Source organism: Ranitomeya variabilis, chromosome 3, assembly GCF_051348905.1.
Source record: "Ranitomeya variabilis isolate aRanVar5 chromosome 3, aRanVar5.hap1, whole genome shotgun sequence".
Lineage (NCBI taxonomy): Eukaryota > Metazoa > Chordata > Amphibia > Anura > Dendrobatidae > Ranitomeya > Ranitomeya variabilis.
In genome coordinates this window covers 700,350,875-700,370,134 of record NC_135234.1, presented here as the reverse complement: position 1 = coordinate 700,370,134, position 19,260 = coordinate 700,350,875, and the positions used below count along the sequence as shown (strand labels likewise).

Here is a 19,260-nt window from a genome sequence, read left to right as displayed (position 1 = left end):
TTTCATAAAAGGTTATAATATGAACAGGCAAAAAAAAAAAGGAAAGGAAAAGCTAAAGACCACCCGTGGTTATCTGGGGCCATGAGGTCACTGCCTGTCTGCCTGTCCAGCTAATCTGGTCCATATGTGCCTCACTTAGTACCTGGGAGACAATAAAATACATGCCTGATATATTGAATGAATGTACACGGTGAAGCAGCGGGCGTAATGGTTTCCAGCGACAAACAAGGGGGAAGCGTGAGCTAGAGGTTAGCCTGACATTGAGAGGAGATGAAATCATATTTAATGGCAGGAGAAGAGGAAAGCACGCTCCAGACAGAAATGTTCCCAATCTAATGCACAGGAGAAATAGCTCATACTGCACTTCTACATAAAGACAGCTCTGGTCCAAAAACAACTCCGACACCTTGCACCACTCGTGCTAATAAAGCACAATAACTTTAACAAGGGCTGAAGGACATTTCCAAAAAGTTTCATGTTCCTTAGAGTCATCTACAAAATTCCAGCCCGTTTACCTTCACTTCCGGTTCTTTTTCACATTCTTCGATGTACAGGTCATATAGCTTATGGAACAAAGATTTCCTAGGGACAAAATAAAGACACAATTTACAGAAATGACTTATATGAAGAAGATATCACTAATAAAGTGGAACATGCATTATATTTCACACACACATCTGATGTTGTCGAGATGACCTCAAAGCCACTAACCCAAAACGGCACACTGCAAGATGCTGGCAATTTAGCTTTTGGGAAAAGTTGAGGACCAACAGTTTGGACACCACCACCTTGGGCAGGGCTCAGATCGCTGTATCCAAAAATGAGCCAGTCACATCTGCAGATGTTAACGGCTGTTTGCTCGTCCATATTCAGGACCAGCCTTCTATCATATACATTATTTTGGTTCGTAAGATGGACCGGAACTGTTCATGGTGCAATTTCGGTAGAAACAAACTTCTAGATGGACTCCAAGTTGTTTGAAAATGTCCATATAATGCTCCCCAGACTGATGGTTAGCAACCATTACTTCTTTAAGATCACTTCTGATGCTTTTCCTCTTTGGCATTGTGTCAACCACACGCCCTAATACGCCAGACCAGCAAAATGCCTAAACTTCTGCTTTTATAGAGGGAGGTCACACTCGCTGATGAACAATTAATCAAGGACATTTAGTTGGCAGCACCGGTCTGCAACTTCCCCTCTTAATTCCTAAGTAACCAGTAAGTTTGTACCCAATTTTTCATACGCTGTTCTGCAATTAGTTTTCTTTAAATAAATTATGACACTGTGTAATTTCTCATGAGTTGTTCATCTGAGGTTATAGTGGTCTAATTTTAAGACATTCTAAAAGGATCAGATTTTTTCTTATGTTCCAATATGTAAAATCATAGATCAAAGAGTGTGTGCTTAGTTTCTGAAGCATGATCACGGGGGGTCTATACAGATGCTTGTACAATATAGGAGCCATCTATTATAACACGGCTCTATAAGGAGGTTTCCAGATGAGGCCAAGCCCACGTAGTCCGTTCGGTGTCCCATTTATTAGCGTGCCAGTGAGCGCGGTGACATCTGTTTCTGCGCACACCTGGCCCGCACACAGCAGCTTCTTACTAACACACATCTACTGGCACTCAGCGCTCGCTTCCCTGTGAACATAATTGGATTTCCATGTGAGCAGCTGAAACCAGCCAGAAAAAGCAGGAAACCTGAGAACTGGTAGGCAAGAGGAAAAGAGGTTTTAGCCTGAGAACCTTGTGGACCAAATTGTGCTTAAAATGGAAATGGCCCAACATGCATGGAACGGATGCTTCCTTGTGTACACGACAAAAGCCACCACATCCATCAGACATTACTAGAGGCAAGGAAGACTGGAAATCACCTCGACCCGGATGAATGCTTGCGTTTTGGAGGTCTCTGTCTGGCACTCTCGATGACATACTGGAAAATAGTAAAAAGGAGCTCTGGTATAAATTTCATTATTGTCAAGTTTTTTTTCTCCTTCTGGTCAGATCAGCATATTGTAAAAACACTTTTAAGAGACTCACTTTATTTAAGCTCTGAGAGCAATTTTCCTCTTTCACATGTGCTGAAAATTAATATTCTTCATTTTTCAGTATATGAGGAAAATGGTTTAACAGATATTCTAGGAATTAAAGGGGTTGTCCCCTACTTTTTATTATCCTAAAAAATAGGCCTATGGTACTCTTAAATAACAAAAACACATACTTGCCAACATGACCCTGGCTGCTACCCGGAGATGCTGCCAGTGTCCCCCACCGGTCTCCACGGTATTCAGGTGACCAATGCAGAAACCAGTGGCCTGTCACAGTCACATTACATCTGAGCCACAAGAAACTGTTTCCGTACATGCTCTACCGGCTTGGACAAAACAAGGCTGCTGATGTCATAAGACTCCCCCAATGGAAACAGTACCGAGGAGCAACCATGGTGGGATTGGCAAGTATGAATGCTTCGTTTATTAAAGACCACTACATTTTGATTGATGACTTATCCTGAGAATAGGTCATCAATGTTTGATGGGCTGAAGTCCAAAACCCAGCAAACCTGCCGATCAGCTGTTACCGGCGTCCGCAAGTTCTCACTTGCGGAGCTGTACATCTTCTGATGAAGATGAAATGATGGTTGACCTATCAGCAAGACCGTGATCCCAAACAAAGAACCAAGTAAACGCAAGTGGTTTCAGAGAAAGAAAATAAAGCTGCTACAAAATAAATAATAGCCAATCACCTGACCTGAATCTAATAATTTATGGAAGGAACTAAACCTCAGAGTTCATAGAAGGAGCACACAGAACCTTCAACATTTCAAGAGCGTTTGTGTGGAAGAATGGGCTAAAATCACACCTAAGCAATGCCTGCGACTAGTTTCTCCATACAGGAGACTTCTTGAAGCGGTCATCACCAATAAAGGCTTTTGCACAAAGTATTAATTATATTTCAGCAAGCGTGTTCAATACTTTTCTCTTGTGCCATTTCTTATTATTACACATAATTTATGGACATCTATGGATTGATTTCTTTGCCTGCGCTGTGTGGATTGGATGGGTAGTTAAGGCCCCGTCTCACATAGCGAGATCGCTAGCGAGATCGCTGCTGAGTCACAAGTTTTGTGACGCAACAGCGACCTCCATAGCGATCTCGCTATGTGTGACACGTACCAGCGATCAGGCCCCTGCTGCGAGATCGCTGGTCGTGTCGGAATGGCCTGGACCTTTTTTTGGTCGTTGAGGCCCCGCTGACATTGCTGAATCGGTGTGTGTGACACCGATCCAGCGATGTCTTCACTGGTAACGCAGGGCCGCGCTTAGTAACCCGATGTTTACCCTGGTTACCAGCGTAAATGTAAAAAAAAACAAACAATACATACTCGCCTTCTGATGTCCGTCAGGTCCCTTGCCGTCTGCTTCCTGCTCTCACTGACTGCCGGCCGTACAGTGAGAAGTGAGAGCACAGCAGTGACGTCACCGCTGCGCTCTGCTCTCAGTGTACGGCGGCTCAGTCAGTCAGAGCAGGAAGCAGACGGCAAGGGACCTGGACACCGAAAGGCGAGTATGTACTGTTTGTTTTTTTTGGTAACCAGGGTAAACATCGGGTTACTAAGCGCGGCCCTGCGCTTAGTAACCCGATGTTTACCCTGGTTACCCGGGTGCTGCAGGGGGACTTCGGCATCGTTGAAGACAGTTTCAACGATGCCGAACTCGTTCCCCTGATCGTTGGTCGCTGGGGAGAGCGGTCTGTGTGACAGCTCCCCAGCGACCACACAGCGACTTACCAACGATCACGGCCAGGTCATATCGCTGGTCGTGATCGTTGGTAAATCGCTAAGTGAGACGGGGCCTTTACAGTACAGCCATACAGCAGCCTTATAGCACAGCCTTAGGCTATGTGCACACGTTGCGGATTTTGCTGCGGGTCCGCAGCAGCTTTCCATGCGTTTACAGTACAATGGAAAACTCAATCCGCAGTGCCCATGCTGTGGAAAAAAACGCGCGCAAACGCTGCGGGTTACATTCCGCAGCATATCAATTCTTTGTGCGGATTCCGCTGCGGTTTACACTTGCTCCTCTATAGGAATCCGCAGGTGTAAAACCGCAGGTCGAATCCGCACAAATTCTGCATAAAAACCGCCGTAAATCTGCGGTAAATCCGCAGGTAAAACTCAGTGCCTTTTACCTGCGGATTTCTAAAATCTGCTGCGGAAAAATCCACAGAGCTCCTTTCTACGTGTGCACATACCCTTACAGCGCAGCATCACAGTGCAGCATCACAGTGCAGCCTTACAGTACAGCCTTACAGCACAGCCTTACAGTGCAGCCTTACAGTACAGCCATACAGCGCACCCTTATACCACAGCCTTACAGTGCAATCTTATTACAGGGCAGCCTTACAGCACAGCCTTACAGAACAGCCTTACACCACAGCCTTACAGTACAGCCTTACAGCACAGCATCACAGTGCAGCATCACAGTGCAGCCTTACAGCACAGCCTTACAGCACAGCCTTACAGTGCAGCCTTACAGTACAGCCATACAGCGCAGCCTTATACCACAGCCTTACAGTGCAGTCTTATTACAGGGCAGCCTTACAGCACAGCCTTACAGTGCAGCCTTACAGTGCAGCCTTACAGTGCAGCCTTACAGCACAGCCTTATAGCACAGCCTTACAGTACAGCCGTACAGCACAGCCTTATAGCACAGCCTTACAGTGCAGTCTTATTACAGTGCAGCCTTACGGTTCAGCCTTACAGTACAGCCTTACAGCACAGCCTTACAGTACAGCTGTACAGCACAGCCTTATAGCACAGCCTTACAGTGCAGTCTTATTACAGTACAGCCTTACAGCACAGCCTTACAGCACAGCCTTATAGCACAGCTCACACCCTAGCCCAACCCTAGCCCTAACCCTAGCCCTAACCCTAGCCCTAACCCTAACCCTAACCCTTGCCCTAACCCTAGCCCTAACTCTAGTCCTAACTCTAGCCCTAACCCTAAAGGCCCCGTCTCACTTAGCGACGCTAAAGCAATCCCGACAACAATACGACCTGTCAGGGATCGTTGCTGCGTCGCTATGTGGTCGCTGGTGAGATGTCAAACAGTGAGATCTCCAACGATCGCAGCTGCGATCTCACTGTTTGACATCTCACCAGCGACCTGTAGCGACCTGTACAACGATGTCACATGGGAGCTATTATGACGATTCAGTGTCTGAGTCGTCAACGAGGTCGTTGGTAAGGTGTCAAACACAGCGATGTGTGCTACCCAGCGGGACCTCAACGATCAAAAAAAGGTGCAGGCCATTCCGACACGACCAGCGATCTCACAGCAGGGGCCTGGTCGCTGCTACGTGTCACACATAGCGAGATCGCTACTGAGGTCGCTGTTGCGTCACAAAACTTGTGACTCAGCAGCGATCTCGCTAGCGATCTCGCTTAGTGAGACGGGGGCTTTACAGGGCTCGGGGGAGTTATCTAAGCGAAGTCACAGGCTGTTTTACAAAACACTGAGATACAGTAAGCATTGCTATAGGGAGAAACTCAGGTGTAACACATAAGGGAATTGCTTTATATGCAACTTCCTAATATTATAGATTTTCTTTACATCCTTCCAGCCCTACAATATGGGAAATGCCTAAAGTCTATACTTTTACAGGTCTCCTAAACTGGCCGCTGTTCATGGCTTCCTATATATACTAAGAAGGGAGAGAATAGAAAAGAATTACCTCAGCCCGATCCAGGGCCAACTCCAACGTCTGTTGCTGGAAACAAAATAAGATGAACAGTCAGAAACTCACATTTTAATAAGCTTTTGAACTCTGAAAATGTCTCAGATGTCGAGTTATCAACTGATCTCGGATCCTTGATACAAGTTTACCGTACGGGTCAGAGATGGGCAGCCACCAGTATTTACGGCAGTATGATACCACAGCGAGATTACTGCAAACGTGAACATACAAGACCCAGAAGCAAGATTTAGATTCAACACATACTGTCTGCCAATGGCTGTGCCTTTAAAGGTTGCTTCTGAAGATTGTTTTTGATGGTCAATTCTTAGGTCAACCCATTAATATCATATCGGTGAGGTTCCCACTTTTGGTAATCAGAGCTGTGGAGTCAGTAAGCCAAAGCTCCGACTCCTCAATTTCCCGGATTCTGGTTTCCCAGCCCTGATCACTACTGAGCATGTACATAAAGTGCAGCACAGATTCATGTCAATCAAAAGCAGATATCCTCAGATCAGGAACAGAACAGACATTTCATAACTTTCCCAATTATGAAAAATGTACTGCACATCCTGCACCGAACTACTCTACCAATCCTTCTATATTATTTATAAACAGTCTTTTTCGGTGATTACTTTGTATCTTCGTTCATACTTCACCAACACACACAAATGATACACCATTTGTAAGGTAAACTTGTCCCCTTCAGCAAGAAAATAGCGAAACCACACATCCACGATGTGATCACAAAATACAGTTTAAACATTAATTTTCATAAACCTGCAGTAAGGAAAAATGACTTGCAGGTGGCACCATTTGCCTTCGGGGCTTTCCAGCTTGCCGAACTCCTTGCCCAGCCGATTTCAGGCACATTGGAGGATTGCACACTTCACTGCAGGTGAGTCACATATGCAAACACATTTGTAAACATGCACTGCCTATTCAATTGCACACTTTCTCCGTTTACACTCCACAAACACACACACACACGATACACCATTTCAGAGGTCAAATTACCTGCAGGTGGCATTTACCTTGGGGTCTTTCCAGCTTGCTGAAGTGCTTGCCCAGCCTATTTCAGGCAAATTCGAGGATTGCACACTTCACTGCAGGCGAGTCACATATGCAAACACATTTGTAAACATGCACTGCTTTTTCAGTGATTACTTCGCCCCACACACACAAATACACCATTTGAAAGGTAAACTTGCCCACGTCAGCAAGAAAAGACACAAACAAACCACACATTCACAATTTGATCAATAAATACAATTTAAACATTGATTTTCAGAAACCTGCAGAAAAAAAACAATAACCTGCAGGTGGCAGCACAACCTCAAGACATTTTTTTAGCCTCTACTTATCAAACCAATTTATTGTATTACCAATCTACATATATAAATACCTCTCTGTGTTCATCACCTCATTAAATACATTAACATTTATCCAGCTTGATTTTCCTGAAATTGCCTGCGCCGACAACCAATGTGCGAAGATTTTGCACAGGCCAACTAGTTTATTATATATTTTAGAAGTCAGAGTCAATCCATTTTATGCCGACTTCACCAAAATGGACACCGACTGACTCCACAGCCCTGTTGGTAATGCCCCCGATCATTCAGTTAACGTGGTGGTGAAGACGGACAAAAAAGAAGCGGCTTAAGTTTGGCGCAACAGTGATAATACCTAGAACTGGAAGTCACTTACAACAAATTGATGAAAAGACTAGAATAAAATGGGTCCGGGAGGCTGCAAAGTGGCCAACAGCAACATTAAAGGAGCTGCATTTCTGGAAAGTAATGGTTGTGCACTGTACGAGATAAACACCAGTATTCTTATGTCTGGCTTGTGGGGTAAGGTGGCAAAATGGAAGTCTTTTACTTACCAAAAAAAAAACATCTAAGACAGGCTATGTTTTGCCAAACCCTAAATCAAGTCTGCCAAAAGCAAGGTTTTTTTTTTGTCCATAATTCCAAAAAGTAAGTTTGGTGCAAAGCCAACACTATTCATCACCAGAAGATCATCATACCCACATGGAAGCAAAGTGGATGCAGCATTATAGTTTGGGGCTGTTTTTTCAGCATCTGGTAGTTTCAGATCGCTGCTGAAAAGGAATTTCACCTTTCAGCACAATGACTAAGCATACCTCCAAATCAACAAAGGAATGGCTTTGCCAAAAGAAGATTAAGGTTTTGGAATGGCCCAGCTAGAGCCCAGACCAGAATCCAATTGAAAACCTGTGGAATTGACCTGAAGAGGGCGCTGTACACAGATCATCTCAGACATTTTTGGATGCTACTGCAAGGAAGAGTGGGCAAAGATCACCAATTCCACATGTGCCATGCTGATAAATTCAATTTCAGCAGGAGTCTATGATTACATCAAGAAAGCACCATATTTTTCATACCATATTTTTACCATATTTTTTCAGACTACAAGACGCACTTTTTCCCCAAAAAATTTATACTTACAAATACTGTGGTGGCAGCAGGAGTTGGGCGATTCTGCGGCAGTCCCGGTCCGACGCTGCTGGGCAATTATCACACCTCCTTCCTAGGCTGGTGGTGCAGCAGGTTTGGTGGTGGTGCTCTGTGGTACGGGGGGGATCCGCCAGCATTTTGTGAAAGCACGGAAGCCCCGCATATCCATTTCTGCAATGCAGTGGCCTCCGGGAAAATGGCTGCTGGGGCCGGTACATGCTCAGATCGAGATCTCAATCTGTAAGACGGAACCCCATTTGACACATTACGTTTTTTTCCCTATTTTCCTTCAGAAAATTTGGGGTGCGTCTTATTGACCGCTGCGTCTTATAGTCCGAAAAATACGATAGTTTAAGGGTGTGCATATTTATGCAACCACAATAGTTTAGTTCATCATTGTTTTTCTTTTCCCAATTGAAAAGGTTTCAATTTATTTCTCAATAGATTTGTACCGATTATGGGTATCATTAAAAGGTGGAAAAAGTTATGAAATTATTCTTATTGGTGGGATTTGTTTTTTTAAACACACGACACTATACTTTTTATATCCATAGTAGGGTCACAAAACTATATAATAAGGCTACTCACCATTGTGAACTGGTCAGAGGTACAAGTCACACTATGTGGGTCATCATGGTCACCTTCAGCTCTAGTGATTAGTGTGCTGAAATAAAAGCAGAGGTAAGACCAAAGTAGGAATATAAACCAGCTCACCCGTGATGCATAACCCAATCTTCAGGAGCACGGACCCGCTGTGTCCAGGCGTATAGAATCCAAAAAAGAAGAGAATGTCCAGCTTCACCGAATCCGTAAAAAGAGTTTTCTTTATTCACAAACTTTAAGCATAGAGGATACAGACTTCAGCATGAGCCATATGGGTAAGAATCTCAACGCGTTTCTGGAGACTAAGCTCCCTTGGTCATGATTCTTACCCATATGGCTTGTGCTGAAGCCTGTATCCTCTATGCTTAATAGTATGGGAATAAAGAAAACTCTTTTTTACAGATTCGGTGAAGCTGGACATTCTCTTCTTTTTAAGACCAAAGTATACAGGACTTTTCAGTAATAAATCATTGATTTCTGTGGCTTGCTCCATGCATTTTTCCTGACTCATTGTACACAAACCAGCTCTCCAACAGAAGGAAGAAATGGCTTCTCTAGTGTGTGCAGAGTGGCACTATGGAGACTTCTTCCTTCTGGTGCAGAGAAATTTTGCAAAGCATACCCTAGCCTCCGCTGTCTTCAGTCATCCATTCATATATCCTCTAGAATAGAAGCACTGCCAACCTGGCTCCTAGGACTGACCGACCCATTTACCGTACATACGTTGTCAATAGACTGATCCCAGAGCCGGCACTAGAGGGCGACAAACTGGGGAGCTCAGCCTTCTCCGTCAGGTATTAGGCGTGTTGTACAGCTGTCACCGGAGTCTACCTGCTTTGATCAGAGATGGCGCCAATCATAGTAGTTTAAGCCCCTGGATGCTGCTGTAATTGGGGCTACTAAAGGACCCCATGTCTTCCATGTAGATGTGATTGGGGAGTGGACATGTAGTACTAGTTGGCAGGCACTAGTTTGTTGATGGAGCAGTGCTCTGCACATCTGGCTGCCACCGGCGCAAGCTGAATGGGTGTTGTGCCTCCACTGATTAATGACCAATCTTAAAAATAAGCCATCACTATAGTCCAGGACAGGACAACCCTTTAGGGTATGTGCACACGCTGCGGATTTTGCTGCGGATCCGCAGCGGTTTCCCATGCATTTACAGTACCATGTAATGCTATGGGAAATGAAATCCGCAGTGCACATGCTGCGGAAAAAAAACGAGCGGAAACGCTGCGGTTTATTTTCCGCAGCATGTCAATTCTTTGTGCGGAATCCGCAGCGGTTTTTCATCTGCTCCAATAGGAAGCTGTAGGTGGGAAACCGCAACAAAAACCGCAGCGGTTTTGCACTGCGGATTTATCAAAAACGCTGCGGAAAATTCCACAATGGAATCCACAGCGTGTGCACATGGCTTTAAAAGTATCGTGCAGTGTAAACAGGTTGTCTAAAAGACTCCCTGTCTTACACTAGTGACGTTTCAGCAGTCTCATTTTCATCACAGGCAGGATTTCAATAAAAGGAAACAACTCTGTATATGGGCAGAGTCAGACGGCCGTATAAATCATAGCAAGATCGGAACGCAGAGCACAGACTGGCCGACGGTTTTCCCAACCCGAACATGACAGTTGCATAGAAATACAGTGTAGTGACAAAGTGTTTGCCCCCTTCCTGATTTTCTATTGTTTTGCATGTTTGTCACACTTAAATGTTTCAGATCACAAAACCAATGTAAATATTAGAAGTTAACACAAAATGCAGATTTTAAAAGGATGATCTTTATTATTAAGGGAAAAAAATGAATCCTAACCTATAAGGTTCTGTGGCAAAACGTACAGACTATAGTTGTTTAACCCCGTCCGATACTTGAAAGTATCGGTATCGGAAAGTATCGGCCGATACCGGCAAAGTATCGGATCCAATCCGATACCCGATACCAATACAAGTCAATGGGACTCAAGTATCGGACGGTATCCCTAATGGTTCCCAGGGTCTGAAGGAGAGGAAACTCTCCTTCAGGCCCTGGGATCCATATTAATGTGTAAAAGAAAGAATTAAAATAAAAAATATTGCTATACTCACCTCTCCGACGCAGCCTGGACCTCACCGAGGGAACCGGCAGCGTTGTTTGCTTAAAATTCGCGCGTTTACTTCCTTACGTGAAGTCCCGGCTTGTGATTGGCCGCGTGCCGCCCATGTGGCCGCGACGCGACCAATCACAGCAAGCCGTGACGTAATTTTAGGTCCTTCAGGATTTTAAAATTACGTTCTGGCTTGTGATTGGTCGCGTCGCGGTCACATGGGCGACGCGACCAATCACAAGCCGTGACGTAATTTTAAAATGCGCGCGTGTCCTGCCTCCCGTGACGTCACGGCTTGTGATTGGTCGCGTCGTCCATGTGACCGCGACGCGACCAATCACAAGCCAGAACGTAATTTTAAAATCCTGAAGGACCTAAAATTACGTCACGGCTTGCTGTGATTGGTCGCGTCGCGGCCACATGGGCGACGCGACCAATCACAAGCCGGGACGTCACGGGAGGCAGGACACGCGCGCATTTTAAAATGCGCGCGTGTCCAGCCTCCTGTGACGTCACAGCTTGTGATTGGTCGCGTCGCCCATGTGACCGCGACGCGACCAATCACAAAGCCGGAACGTAATTTTAAAATACTGAATGCCTAGAAGGACCTGAAAATTACGTCACGGCTTGCTGTGATTGGTCGCGTCGCGGCCACATGGGCGGCACGCGACCAATCAGAAGCCGTGACGTCACGGAAGGAAGGAAAAGCGCGCATTTTAAGCAAAGAACGCTGCCGGTTCCCTCGGTGAGGTCCAGGCTGCGTCGGAGAGGCGAGTATAGCAATATTTTTTATTTTAATTCTTTATTTTACACATTAATGTTGTTTCGATACCGATACCCGATACCACAAAAGTATCGGATCTCGGTATCGGAATTCCGATACCCGATACTTGCGGTATCGGAATGCTCAACACTAGTCACTGGTGTAAGACAGGCAGTCTATTAGACAACCTGTTTACACTGCACGATTACAGGGACATGAGTGTTCGTTCCTTGGAAGGCCCATTCCTCATAATTGTGCAGTGTAAAATGCTCTCTAAGGTTAAGTTACCACAGTCTGCATTTGATGCTGAGTATTTTCATTATGAAAAAAAAAAAAAGAAGGCAACATATTACAGTTACAGCAAATTAGGTGGAATTTATAGAAGTATCATGCTCATGGTGGGGTTTTTTTCCCACTGTGTAAACTTATATACGGTGTTTTTTTCCTTCATTCAAGAATATGTTGTGTTGATTTCTCTTGAAAATAAGCAGAGTTTTGTGTGGATTTCACCCAAAGAATTTTACTCCATGCAGGTAAAATACGAATGTGTTTTTAGTGCGTTTCCACAGTGGATATGCACTTAAACCTCATTTGGCTTTCACAAAGCGTTTTGATAGTCTTGTGCAGATTACATAACAGGAAGCATCAAAACAAATTTATTTAAAACCTGGCATTAACAAGAGGCAAAAATGTGATAAAAGAAGTAACCTAATCTATACCCCCCAAAAAAAATACATAAAAAAAAAAAATTCATAAAAATGTTTAGGGGCTTCATTGCAAAAGGGGTGATTACGTATGCACATGCCAATTTTTAGTTATTTTTTCTCTATATTTTTCTCACTTCACCAACTTAGGCCTCTTTCACATTTCCGTCGGTACGGGGCTGTCGCAAACTGTTGGCCCCACGTACCGACGGATGTTGTGCAAAATTGTGCACAACGTGGGCAGCGGATGTAGTTTCCCGACGCATCCGCTGCCCGTTCTGAAGTCCAGGGAGGAGGGAGCGGAGTTCCGGCCGCACATGCAAGGGGGGTGAACTTTTCGCAAGCCACTATCTGTAAAAAAAAGATGCATCGCACTGGGACCAATGATATTCAATGGGGCAATGCAGACAAGAGTTTGGTTTTTATTCCACTGACTCAATCTGCAGGTGAAAAATGGAGCCACAGGTTAGAATCCGTTTTTTGTTTTTTTTTACAGACACATTGAAATTCTGTAACATAGGAAACTGCAAATGGTCTAAAATATTGTTAGTTACCAATTGTAATTGATTAATAGCTGTGGCTGTTTTAAAAAAAAAAAAAAACTTTGCGTATTCTGGATAAAACTCAGAACAATTTAATTTTTATACCCCAGCACCACCTTCCGTTCCCCCTGCACTGAGCATGCCCACAAAACTCTACCGCAAGTTGTTTTCTGACTCATTCAACATTAGCAAGACGTGAGGGTAAAGATAAATATGCAACAAAAACCCGTTTTTTTATTTTTTAATACACAGTAATGTATTATTATAAGTCAGCATAGGGGCTGTGCAGAGTCTCTCACACTAGATCATTGCAATGGAAGATCACATTTCTCCATGATTTTACAATGATTACTTGGCCAGTGAAAAAATCACAGACATGTGAATAACCCCATTCCCCATTATAGGTACGGGGGGCTAACCGTTAAAACCACAGATAGCAGTTGTACACAAAAAACAGACGGGCCTCATACAGAAGTGTCCGATTCTCTCAGGCACCAAAAAGACGAACCAATTATTTTCATCAATGTGTGGTCTGATTTTTTTTTTCCATAAAAAAAAAAAAAAAAAAGTTCTCCGTCTTCTTCCTGAAAATCTGTGAAATTCCGACCCCGAGATCAGATCTACATCGGACATGTCCATAATTTTCTGCTGACCAAAAACAGAGACATCTATTTATCATCCATTCATGGATCAAATCCCCCGTACAATTCTACGGGCCTGTGAAAATCACGCGTGTTCTCCGTTTTTAACTTTGTAAAGCTTTGCAAATTCTTTTTGATTTTTGGCATACATGAAAATCACTGGTTACACGGATGGCAATAACCAACACACCGACCAAAGACTGATGGAAATTGGCGGCATGAGGCCAGGGCTACCCGCTCACACGTTGCATTAGTGAAACTTAACACCGCAGGGACGTCTATTTGCGACTCGTGATCAGTGACATTAAAAATCAGATATTTAGAAAGATTTAGGACGGCGTCACAGATTGCAATGCGACATTGTGTCTTAGATGTCACCGTGTGGCCCGAGCCTGATGCTCTTCATGAACCGAAGAATCCGATCATTTTTCCTCACAGCGGTCACACAGATGGCTGGCCCTGCAAATACCTGACCGAATAGAGGGCAAAAGGAAGAAAAAGCAACACAGTAGGCCTGCGCCCAGAGGGAAATGACGCCGTCGGTCTGCAACACCAATATATTTTCCGCTAACTGAAAAATTCTGACCTTGCAGATCACCTTTTCTGTCAGGAATTACTCATAAAACGATGGTCGGCCGAGTGGGTCCCCATTACAAATCTCAGCTGCCATTTATCTCATGTTTATGGGCAGATTAAAGCCCCCCATGCACATCACATGGCTGTCTCTCCGACTTTCCCATTCACGGAATAGGTCATGTGCACATCACGTCTTTCAGACGGGGGGATCCGCATCGTTTTTGAAGCTGAAAATGCCTCAGGAAAACACTGATGGTGTCTTTCCTCAAGTGTATCCTTTGCGGTGGATTTTCTTTAATTATATCCCCTTCATGACCTTGGGATTTTCCGTTTTTCCGCGTTCATTTTTCGCTCCCCTCCTTCCCAGAGCCATAACTTTTTTATTTTTCCGTCAATTTGGCCATGTGAGGGCTTATTTTTTGCGGGACGAGTTGTACTTTTGAACGACATCATTGGTTTTACCATGTCGTGTACTAGAAAACGGGGAAAAAATTCCAAGTGCGGTGAAATTGCAAAAAAAGTGCAGTCCCACACTTGTTTTTTTTGTTTGGCTTTTTTGCTAGGTTCACTAAATGCTAAAACTGACCTGCCATTATGATTCTCCAGGTCATTACGAGTTCATAGACACCTAACATGACTAGGTTACTTTTTATCTTAGTGGTGAAAAAAATTCCAAACTTTGCTAAAAAAAAATAAAATATTGCGCCATTTTCCAATACCCGTAGCATCTCCATTTTTCATGATCTGGGGTCTGTTGAGGGCTTATTTTTTGAGTGCCGAGCTGGCATTTTTAATGATACCATTTCGGTGCAGATAAGTTCTTTTGATCGCCCGTTATTGCATTTTAATGCAATGTCGCGGCGACCAAAAAAAGGTAATTCTGGTGTTTCAAATTTTTTTCTTGCTACGCTGTTTAGCGATCAGGTTAATGCTTTTTTTTATTGATAGATCGGGCAATTCTGAACGTGGCGATAGCAAATATGTGTAGGTTTGATTACTTTTTATTGATTTATTTTGAATGGGGCGAAAGGGGGGTGATTTAAACATATATATATATATATATATATATTTTTTTTTTTTTTTTACTTTTGCCATGCTTCAATAGCCTCCATAGGAGGCTAGAAGATGGCACAACGCGATCGGCTCTGCTACATAGCAGCGATCATCAGATCGCTGCTATGCAGCAGAAATGCAGGTGTGGTGTGAGCGCCGACCACAGGGTGGCACTCACAGCTACCGGGGATCAGTAACCATAGAGGTCTCAAGGACCTCTACGGTTACTATACAGAAGCATCGCTGACCCCCGTCACATGGCCGCAAGCGCCGGTTAAATGCCGCTGTCAGCGTTTGTTGTTCAAAACAGCTGACATGTCCCGGCTTTGATGCGGGCTCACCGCCGGAGCCCGCATCGAAGCGGGGGTTCTGACCTCGGACGTACTATCCCGTCCGAGAACAGAAAGGGGATATTATATTATTATTATTTCATATAAGCCACCTGAAGAAAGGAGCTGTCCCTTATCAGTCACTATGCGGCTTTCGAAGTCTGAAGTGGTTAAAAGAAGTGAGAAGACAGAACATGCGCACAGCAGGTCGTTTTGACTTTGCCGTGCATATGTTCATTATTTTTGGCATTTTTTTTTAGCTTTTTCAGGGGGAATCTGCCTGAAAAAAGACATAGTGTGAACACACTCTGAGCGCGTTTATGTTCTCTATGAGAGAGCTGCTGCCAGACTTACCACACAGAGAGAGACTGTCTCCGGCCTCACTGGAAGCAGTCTAGTCAGATTATGGGAGGCAGTTTGCATATCGAACACTTGCAGTCACGTGTTTGCTGTTCCCGGCGCGAACAACAGCGATTCCTCACAGTGCGTAGTACCTGCACTGAGAGGATTAGCAAGTCTACAGTCAAAGTGACTGCAGACTTGTCGTTTTAGACAGGACATGCCCTTTAAGACAAACAAACCCTGAAACAACAATCCCTCTAAAAACACAAAGTTTTGAAAACAAGAGACATTGTAATAAGATTGTATTCTGGTGGAAGGATAAACAAATGGGACACACAACCCAAGCCTCATCTGTATAGGGGAGGATGGACGACATCTGCATATGAACTGAATTCATCAAGGTCCAAAGCGTGAAAGCTACAGGACCCCATTGTGTGGAAAGAGTGGCTGAAACCAAGGTAAAACAATGACCCTGCAAAAAATCCAAACTACCTCCTGCAACAGCATCAACAGGCAAGATTGCCATACAGTCCAGAAAGCAGAAAATGATGAAGAGGAGAAGGACACGTGCACATGGGCAGATTAATATGCCGTCTGTAATAAGACAATTAACAGGAGACTTAATAAAAGAAAAAAAAAAAAAAAAAAAGGCATAGGACTTTGTTAAAAAAAAAAAAAAAAAGCTTGGTTAGTTACCAATTCCTAAATTCACAATATTAAAAAAATTAAATGATATAATGTATATATGTTTTTATTTCTTCATTTAGAATATATAATATATATATATATATATTTTTTAAACAGGTTTGGGATCACTGTAGCCACGCTGACCTGGAGAATCATGTCGTTACCAGATCGTTATTACCGCACATTGAACACTGCAGAAATCAAATGTCGGAATTGCATTTTTCTTTTCGCCATTTCACCCCACTTGGCTTCCCCCATCTTCAGTATAGCAGGTTTTCAATGACCATTCATTTTATCAACTATTCTTCTCAAATAAAAATAATTCCCTCCAGATGGGGAATATCAGGGGTTAATGGATTACCGCACACTCCAGGAGCCATGGTGTGATTTTAGTAGCCAGATATCAAAAAATTGCATTAGAAGAGTGTAGCAGTCAGGTGCAGGCGTTATGTTTCTAGCTGGTCCAGGAAAAACGTGAAGTTACCGCTTGGTGTGATTGTACAGGAGCCGCCCCCCATAGAAGTCAATGGGCTCCAGATATCAGCACCGATCATGGCAATCACAGAGCCCACTGACCTGCCTGAGCTGGATACTAAGGGGTTAATCAGGGTGATCCCACCTACACTTGCTCACCCAACAGCAGAAGATGAATGAAGTCACCATTACTACCGAGGCCAAAGGAAACCCAGTCCACAGCACTGACCGAGCCGCCTCTGTGCGACCGCCTGCAGATCTGCTCTGCTGTGTACGATTACAGGCGGTACCCAGCCGGTTATAGTGGGTTAGATCCCGCTTACCTTCCCACCGTGGGCAGCCCACCCGACTTCCTGATCCGTGATGTCCCGATCTAGCAGGCAGAGGCGGAACAGCAGACAATACATGGCGTAGACTACATATCCCGAGAGGCCTTGCGGCGAACAAGTCAAACGCGGATAGCTTTAATTACAAAGACAACACAAAGCTCCCTCGCCTGTCGCCACACAAGAGAATGTGCCTCCATGTACGCAGCTGCTGCTCAGCGTTGCATGAAGAGAAGGCTGCTGTTTTTTTTTCTCTGTATCATTTTATTGTGCTGTAAATTATAGTAATTGTATCATAACGAAATAGAAATGAATGAATGTAAAAAAAAGTTACACAACTACTATTTTCTAAATATTTATTTTTTTAACAAAAGTAAAACATTTCCAAAGTTGCAGTAAACTTCCTTGCATTAGGTACATTTATTCCTGTGAAAACCATGAGACACCATTCATTTCAGTTGAAGTGCTGCCATCCAGCTTTCCTAGAGTCCTGAATGGCACCTCTGTCTGGTCACTGCATTGTGCCGCTGGGAATGTGGCCGCAGGGTTGGTTTTCTGCCGCCTGTTGCATTGTGATCGCTGCGGTTCCTGCCCACAGGAGCTTACACTCTAAACGGGAAGTGACCAACTAGGCACATGGGCCTGAATGTTTCTGAAGTCTCTTAGTGTCTGTGCACACAACGGCCTCAGCTCAGAGTGGCGCAAAACATTGAGGCTACGTGCACACGTTGTGGATCACTCTGCGGATTTTTCCTCACTGATTTTGGTAAATCCGCACTGCGGTTTTTGTGCGGATTCCACCTGTGGTTTTACACCTGCAAATTCCTATACAGGAGCAGGTGTAAACTGCTGCGGAATCCACACAAAGAAGTCACATGCTGCGGAATAAACAACGCTACGTTTCCGCTCGTTTTTTTCCGCAGCATGTGCACTGAGGATTTTGTTTTCCATAGCTTTACATGGTACTGTAAACTCATGGAAAACTGCTGACAATCCGCTGCGGATCTGCAGCAAAATCCGCAACGTGTGCACATACCCTCACAGCTTTAGTCGTTTTCACTCCAGTTTGTCCCAGCTCCATCAAAATGTGTGAAGCTGAGGCAGGATGGGGTGTGATGCCATTGCTCATCTAATTCATGAGGAGCTGCGGCCTTCCTTAATCCAAAAATATTACTCCAGTCAGGGACTGGAGTAGGATACGTGGAGTGGGACACGGAGGCCTCTTAATGAATCGGGAACACCTAACTCCTACACGCCCCCTCATCAAGACTGGTGAGAAATTCACAGGTCCTGATGAATCTGGGCCAATGTCTTTTTCAGGCAGATTCTGCTCCTGAAAAAAACGCTAACTAAACGCTCCGAAGATTAAACATAGACATTTCTTTGTAAAAAACGACTTGCTGTTCACATGCTCAGGCTTTTCAGCACCTTTAAGGCTACGTTCACACGATCCGGATTTTGATCCGGATCCGTAGCGGATTTTCAGCTGCGGATCCGGATCAGTTTTCCATGTTGGTTACAGTACAATGTAACCCAATGGAAAACCAAAACCGCTGTGCTAACGATCCGTTTTTCCACTGGAAAATCCGCGCGGATTTTCCAGCGGAAAAAAGAAGTAGCATGTCAATTCTTTCAGCGGATTCCGCACCGGTTTTCCAGCAGCTCCAATAGGAAACTGCTATTGGAAACCCGCAGTGGAAAACGCTGAAGAAAAAGGATCAGAAAACGCAGCTCAAATTCACTGCGGAATTTAGCTGCCGTTTTCCAAAAACGGGCAGGAAAAAAAAAGGATGTAAATCCTGATCGTGTGAACGTAGCCTTAATCCTGAAGTGCACAACTTTTTTTTAGTCCATATTGTCATTCTGAACCAATGCAGAGGCTGCACTAAAAATAAAAGGGATTTTACCTTCTGTGACATTT

At 44.2% G+C, this 19,260-nt stretch overlaps 1 protein-coding gene across 3 annotated transcripts in view; it reads right to left on the bottom strand.

Moving 5' to 3' along the window:
• SUPT20H (SPT20 homolog, SAGA complex component) overlaps window positions 1-17,578 on the bottom strand; it is an 87,802-nt gene extending 70,224 nt beyond the window's left edge. For 2 of the 3 annotated variants that reach the window (XM_077298195.1, XM_077298193.1), the window contains exons 1-5: window positions 17,337-17,578; window positions 8,807-8,882; window positions 5,739-5,774; window positions 1,880-1,938; window positions 516-582 (exon numbers count right to left, since the gene is read on the bottom strand). In XM_077298195.1, the coding sequence (XP_077154310.1) occupies window positions 516-582; window positions 1,880-1,938; window positions 5,739-5,774; window positions 8,807-8,809 (165 nt within the window). In that variant the 5' untranslated portion in view covers window positions 8,810-8,882; window positions 17,337-17,578. Of the gene's footprint in view, window positions 1-515; window positions 583-1,879; window positions 1,939-5,738; window positions 5,775-8,806; window positions 8,883-17,172; window positions 17,286-17,336 lie in introns of those variants that run through there. The other variant, XM_077298194.1, reaches the window with a different exon arrangement.
• Between the last annotated feature and the right edge of the window lie 1,682 nt (window positions 17,579-19,260).